At 34.6% G+C, this 7,003-nt stretch overlaps 2 protein-coding genes across 3 annotated transcripts; both read right to left on the bottom strand.

Annotated features, from left to right (window-relative positions):
• Positions 1-493: 493 nt before the first annotated feature.
• Positions 494-2,976, bottom strand: LOC105765716 (protein DELETION OF SUV3 SUPPRESSOR 1(I)). 2 transcript variants are annotated; one of them, XM_012584940.2, is made up of 3 exons: positions 2,818-2,976; positions 2,577-2,680; positions 494-800 (listed from the first exon to the last, which is right to left on the bottom strand). In XM_012584940.2, the coding sequence occupies exons 2-3, from the start codon at positions 2,668-2,670 to the stop codon at positions 673-675; spliced, it is 222 nt and encodes a 73-aa protein (XP_012440394.1). In that variant the 5' UTR covers positions 2,671-2,680; positions 2,818-2,976; the 3' UTR covers positions 494-672. The 2 variants fall into 2 exon arrangements, with proteins under 2 accessions (XP_012440394.1, XP_012440396.1); XM_012584942.2 differs by having other exon boundaries at positions 2,822-2,916.
• A 1,231-nt stretch (positions 2,977-4,207) lies between these two features.
• Positions 4,208-6,530, bottom strand: LOC105765713 (U-box domain-containing protein 19). The gene has a single exon (XM_012584937.2). The coding sequence runs from the start codon at positions 6,456-6,458 to the stop codon at positions 4,416-4,418; it is 2,043 nt and encodes a 680-aa protein (XP_012440391.1). The 5' UTR covers positions 6,459-6,530; the 3' UTR covers positions 4,208-4,415.
• Between the last annotated feature and the right edge of the window lie 473 nt (positions 6,531-7,003).

The raw sequence follows: 7,003 nt of genomic DNA, 5'->3' as shown, positions 1-7,003 counted from the left end.
ATATTTAAAGCATTAAAACAAAAACTCATTTTCTCAATATAAGACTAAAAATCCAAAACCGAAAATTAATATGAAAAACCAATAACCAATTATAATGAACAATGGTGGATCCTGGCATTCAATTTTGGGGGCTAACTAAAATTTTTATAAACCGAGGGTTTTAGTGAAATTTTTTACAAGTTTTGGTAGGTTTAATTAAATGTTTAAAAAATTTAAAGGCTTTATGAAAATTTACAAAATGAAAATTTGAAATGCCTAATTGAATTTTTTAAAACTTTTCAAAGGTTTTTAATAATATATTTCAAAAAATTCGGAGGACCTATATAACAAGAATTTTTAAAAAGGACCAAGGCTACCTTAGGCCATAACGAGGATTCGCCTCTAATAAGGGAAGGTTAAAAAATCCCAAAAAAATCCGACCGAACCAATATCGGCCCTAGTTTTCACACAACTAGTATATATAAAAAAGGAAAAACCAAAACATGTACACAGCTTTAACAAGGCAAACACCCACACAATCTATATTTCAGATAACCATAAAAACCGGTTTATGCACACTGTTTCTATCAAACATCCCAATCAGAAAGAGTTAAAGCTCAAACATCAGTTTTACAAGGAAACCAAAATAAATTCAAACGAGGAAGCAAGACAATAGAGAAGCACAACTCTGGTTCAGTTCTTGGTGTTATTCTCGAGTTCCTTCCTCAGCTGCAGTGAGAAGTCGTCACTGACATCATCATCATCCCATTCATCTTCCCACTGCTGTGTCACTTCCTTTCCTTCTTCCTTGTCATCCCACTCTGTTCGGATTGCAATTTTATACTCTCAGATATGGTATTAAATACTAGAGAGAGAAAAAGGAAAGTATAATATGAATTTATTTAGGGTTAAATCACTATTTGGGGGCATGAACTTGGTACCTATGCCCACATTGGGGCTTGAACTTTTTTTGGGTCCAAGTTTGGCTCTGAATTTAGTAATTGTTCCCATATTAGGGCTGAACTAAGCACTTGTTACCACATTGGGGCTTCAACTTTTTTTTGTCCAAATTAGTTCCTGAACTTGACAATTGTTCTCATATTGGGGGCCTGAACTTGACAAAAAAAAGTTCAAGCCCCAATGCAGAAACAATTGTCAAGTTCAAGGACTAACTTGAACCACAAAAATGTTTAGGCCCCAATGTGAGAGTAGTTGCCAAATTTAGGTCCCAAAAAGTGATTTAACCCTATTAAAAAAGAACAAACAATAATATACCAGCATCATATTTTAATCCTTGGATAAGTCTAACCAAAGTATACGATGTTAATTAAAACTATATGTAAACATAAGAAGCAGAAACAATACGGGTGCAACAAATACAGGTACAACATGACATGACAATGAAACTTTTTATATAATGATATACAACAAAAATGTTTAATCGATACTCTTCAAACAAGTATTAACATGCAAATTACTTTTTCAAGTTTTGAAATCAATTATGAATTTAAGAACTTGAACATTAAAAATACATCAAGACCAAATAGTGTGAACTCAAAAGCCCAAAGGACCCATCTCTCTAAATTATTCAACAAGAAAATTGCCACCTGTCTTCTTTCTCTCGCACTCCTAGTCTATGTAATATATTCAGGTTGATATTTTGCTTTTAATTATCACTCTTTATAACATTTAACTCTTCAAATCAGGACGGATTTCATCTCATGGAATATACTTATCAATAGCTAATTCTGAAATCAAGCTCATGGAGGATAAGACGGCTGTAAGGTGACATCTCAAATATGGCAAATTTGAAAAGACTGCCATAGTCATATAGATGATAATAGGCCATCCTAGCTTGAGGCATGGAGCTTCCGTCCGAAACTTATTAGTCTAAATTGTGGCACAAAAAAAGAGTCATTATAATTTACTCACTATAATTAAACACCGGTTTGTTGCTAGGATAGTTATCAAGATACAGATTAGCTACAAGAGTAGGCAATCAACTCGAGGCCTGCAAAGAGTTTCTAATAAATCAAGAATCAGTTCTATTTGTGTAGGATCAAGGCATGAATTTGCACAAGATTTCAAACCAGATTTCGCATAATATGGCCATCTAGGTCAAAATCAGGGAGATTAATTGCATTTACAAACAGTTCAACAGTAGATATTTGCCCCTTGGTAACCAGTGAATGAACTCAGGCAACTTATACGTCTCAGATACCTAAAGAAACAAACTCTATGAGACATATTAACACATGAACACCTTTGCAACGAAATCACAACCAGCAACCAGTCATCGATAACACTGGTTTCATATCATCACAATTTTCAAATGCACATTTGCAACAGAAGCAATGACCTAATGAATAACAACAAGTATCGCTGCTCAAAAAAATTCCCAGAACAGCAAAAAATCTATAAAACGAACCCCTAAATATAAGTTTATAGCCCAACATTAACAAAAATAGAAAGAAAACAGAAAGATCAAACGGATCGACATCAATTTTTTCTTGATACCTAATTACTTAACATATGCCTAAATTAAACCCTAGAATCACGGAAATTTCCTTAAAAAGTAAAAGATAAATAAAAATTACCTCCATCGATTTCAAATTCTTCAAATTCATCGTCATCTTCAAACAAATCCATATTTATGTCTTCATTTTGAGGCTTTGGTTGTTCAGTTGCCATTTCTTCTTAGCTGAAATAAAATATAATAATGATAATCATAAACAGCAACTCTCGAAAGTACCGAAAATAGAGAATCGAAATAGAAGGACATTGAAGGCTGTAAATTAGAGATCTAAATTTTAAAAGAGATTAACAAAGAATACTTACTAACTTGCGAGTTAGGATTCTAAAGACCAGAGAGACTTTGAAGATTAATTTTTCTGCCGAGGTTTTTAATCTGTTTCAATTAATTATTTTTAGTGCTACCCGCGTTTAATAGTTTGTCCGTTTAATAATAATTATTTTAAGATTAAAAAAAACAATTATATTTTGAAAGAGATATAAAGGATTTTTTTAAGTTTTAGGTTTAATTACAAATTTCATTTCTCTATTTTACAAAATTGAAAATTTAGCTTACTTATTTTAATTTTTCAAAAATTAATTTTGTATTTTTTTGAAAATTGAGAAATTAATCCATTTGTTGGTAAATTGAACTAATAATTTTTATTAATTTATTACATGTAAACACTATTGAGCTGCTGTTTTTTTTTTTGTTAATTTTATGAGTACAAATTATCCAATTGTTGGTTTTCAAATCTAAAACTTAACATGGTCTTACAATACTATCATGTTTTCAATTTTTAATTTTCAATAGTGGAAGGAATACATAGAACCAGAAGTGGAGAACTCCGCCTTCTGGATACATTAAGGTTAACACAGATGGGACAAGGAATCCAAGCTTGAGGTTGGCTTCAGCAGTAGTAATGATGAGAGATGATCACAGCACTTGACTTAGTGGAGTTGGGAGAAACATTGGAAAATGTAACATTAAGCAAGTTGAACTTTGGGCAATATATGATGATCTCATATTGGCTCAGAATGCAAAGAGGGAGAAGATTGTAGTTGAAATGGATTGTGTTCTAACTATTGGAGTCATTTTTGATACATCTTGTGTAGTTTCATACATAGATTTGATCTTACGAATTCAAAATCTGTGTAGATGAGATTGGCATGTGGTCATACAACAAATTCCAAGGGAGGCTAATTTGTCACGCATGAATTGACTAGTTCGATGAGGAATCTTACTTACAGTCCTAAAGTGTTCCAGAAAACTCCAAATCTATTGATGGAACAATTATGTATAGATGCTCAGCATGCGATTACCAAATAATCTATAATTAATTTACTTTTTATCTATCAAAAGAAAAAGTAAAAGAATTGATTTTTTTAATTTTTTAGAGCAATTATGTATTAAAATTAAAAGCTTTAAATGCTTTTAGATATACCAAGGCTGAAAATTTATTAAAAGAAGAACAATGTGTGAAAGGAGGGTAAATTTGAAGTATATATAAAATTATTTTTAACTTTCATGTTTGTATTTGTATGATTATTTCTATTCTCAAATAGTCATTGTAAATATGCTTATTTTTGTTCATTTACTTGTTATGAAATAAATTAACTATTTATTAATTAGTTAGTTAACTAATTATTTGAAAATATTTAAATAAAAAAAGAAATAAGGAAATAAGAAAAGATACATAACGAACAAAGAAAGAAATTTCATTCAAGTCTCTCGACGCACAAAATCTTAATTATTTAGTTTTATTTGATAGAAAAGAATTATGATAAAAAAAAATTCAATTCAGGGTAAAAGTAAAGTATATGATTGTGTAGTCATTAGCTCCTACAAAAACTGAGCTAATGTCTCGAAATTCAAATCTTAATTAAGTATATATATTTACATGCAGCAAATAAATTTTACTATACTACCAAACATGAACTGATTGTTCATTCGTAAATGCTTGACACCCTTGTCCAGACGAGCTTGTTTCATGGAATTTATGAAGCATCTTTATCAACGACCGAGCCTTTTTACTTGCCTGAGCCGTACCGTCCGTCGTAACCGAGTACAACGAGCTCATCACCGAAGTATCCTTAGCCAATACGGCAACGGCCTCGTCACCGCCATTAGTGCAACAAGACAAGAAGATTGAAACACAATGCTCTTTCCCCGCTTGAGATGTTGTAGATTGCAAGATTCGGGTTATTAAAGGAAACGAGGAGGCCTGGAGGATCGCTAACGTTCCGTCGAGACACTCGGCTAACGTTGCCAAAAGCGCTAACGAATCCACAATGAGCTCGTCTTTATTCGAAGACGCTATAATATGGAGGAGCAACGGGATAGTGCCAGCATCAATGACCCTTTGACGGTTCCCATGGTATAAAGCCAGACCAAATAGTGCTACCACTCCATTTTTTTTCCCACATGGGGTACCTTCTTTAATAAGATCAACAAGTGCAGGGATTGTTTCATCAATTTCACCAATTAATCTTCTATATCCCTTCACTGAAGAAAGATAAAATATAGTCGCAGCAGCTGTTTGTTTTGCTTCTAAACTTATTCCCCTTTTAAGAACAGCAACAATTGATCTCAATCCACCATTTTCAACCACTATTTTCTTCCCATTTGCATGCTTTGAAAGCTTCAAAAGAGCTGCAATTGCATTCTCTTGTATAGACTTATTAAAAGAATACAACAAGTTCAAAAGTGGTGGGATTGTTCCAGCTTCAATCAGACAAGACCTGTTAAAAATATTTGCTTTTGCAAGCAAACGAATCTCGTAAGCTGCCTTGTTTTTTTGCTCACTCGTTCCAAAAACCAGGTTCCTCGCTACTATCCTCGACAGAAACTTCATTGCCTCGGCGGCTGCCGGACTTCCAGGAAGGATCGTCCTCGCTATGTCCCGAGTTTTCTTCCCTGTTTTGGCTAGAGACACCCCATTGTCGGCACAGAATTGATGGATCAGCTTACGGAGATTTGTGTTTGGAACCAATCCAGTATTGGTTAGTTTCTCCCCTGTTTTGGGACAAATTGTATGCCCTGCTTTTAACCATTTTTGTATTGATGATCGATCATACGTTTGTCCTGTTGAGACCGTGACAGGATCGATCATTAATTCTAATGATATCGGACAACGAAAATCTTCAGGATTTAAACAACTGAGAACCTCCATATTACATCGTACGTCAGTTTGGTCCGCGTTTTGGTAATCTAATGTATCGAAAATCCTTACCCGACAGTAACACATGAAACCCAGCAAGCTACTTAGAAACGGCACTTCCCTTTCATCACTTTCAACCCATTGTTCTTCCAAAAACTTGATTTCCTTATTGCAATCGCTCCATGTTTTGATCTCGAGATAATCAAGAACCCATTTGAGGACTTGAAATTCTGGTTCGATTCCTTTCTCGAACAAGTCCAAAACCGAAAGAACTCGTCTCATAGCTCGTTCATCGTTGGGGTCGATTTCGATTCTCGCCTTCCGTGCTTGTTTCGCTACCAACTCCACCAATTCCATCACTTCGCCGCAAATATCCATCGAATTCAACGGCAAAATGTCGAAGGCGGTGGCCACAGTTCTAATGAGCACGCGGAATTGAGTGACGACCATCTCTGACTTCATTAAAATCCATAGTCTTGCTCCTTCTCGTGAACAATCCTCCAATAAGAACCGGATTTTTTGGAAAGTAAGATGGAGCTCGGAGAAACAAAGAACGGCCGTCTCGGGAAGGATTAAACCCCGATCGTGAATCTCCTCGAAAAACACAAGTAAAATCCCGATTTTCCGAATTGCTTCCCGGGAATTTCTTCTTTGGGTAGCAAAGAATTTCGATTGGTAATTACCGATATTTTGAGAAAGAACGATTAAGGAACCGAGAAGGGTCGCCGGAGATACTGTTTCGCAAGGACGAACTGCCGGAAAATAGAAAATCCGGCGATCAACTTCATTGAATTTCTTTTGTATCATTTGCGTAAAAATTTAAAACAACAGAGCACTCTGTTCCTTTACGTGCATATAAAATCCAAAAGCTTTTTTTGTTTGGTTAAGCTGAGTGAGGAGTTTCAGTTAAATCCAATGGAAAATATAACGAGAAAATCTTGGAAGACACGTGGCCGAATATGGTGCATTACATGACTGCACACTGCTTACGAGTTGACTGTGAGACGACAGGTTGGGTTCGATTTGGCGTCCACGTAATTAGGACACGTGTTGGGACACGTGGAGTTTTGAGGATGGACAAGTGATTGCTTCTCCGAAACTGCTAAAAAGTAGAGTACTAACTCGCGAAATAAATTGACTTTGAAAATTAAAAGGGTTAATCTCACAAAACACACTCAAACTATCTGCTAGATTTTAACTTCATCACTTAACTTTTTATAATTGAATACTGAAAATATTGATATTGTATCAATCAAGTCCTTCTTTGAGCCTAGTGTTAAATGTTGGTTTTGAATCTAACATGAAGCATATTTAAAACATATAGATCAAATCAAGGGTGTAGCCTAAGGGCC

This window comes from Gossypium raimondii, chromosome 12 (genome assembly GCF_025698545.1).
Source record: "Gossypium raimondii isolate GPD5lz chromosome 12, ASM2569854v1, whole genome shotgun sequence".
Lineage (NCBI taxonomy): Eukaryota > Viridiplantae > Streptophyta > Magnoliopsida > Malvales > Malvaceae > Gossypium > Gossypium raimondii.
This window is presented reverse-complemented; position numbering and strand designations above follow the sequence as displayed.

Bases quoted from the DNA above. Each gene is read 5' to 3' on its own strand.
- LOC105765716 (XM_012584940.2), bottom strand. From the start codon at position 2,670: ATGGCAACTGAACAACCAAAGCCTCAAAATGAAGACATAAATATGGAT. The intron at 801-2,576 runs GTAATTTTTATT...CAATCCGAACAG, and splicing joins AGAATTTGAAATCGATGGAG to AGTGGGATGACAAGGAAGAA.
- LOC105765713 (XM_012584937.2), bottom strand. From the start codon at position 6,458: ATGATACAAAAGAAATTCAATGAAGTTGATCGCCGGATTTTCTATTTT.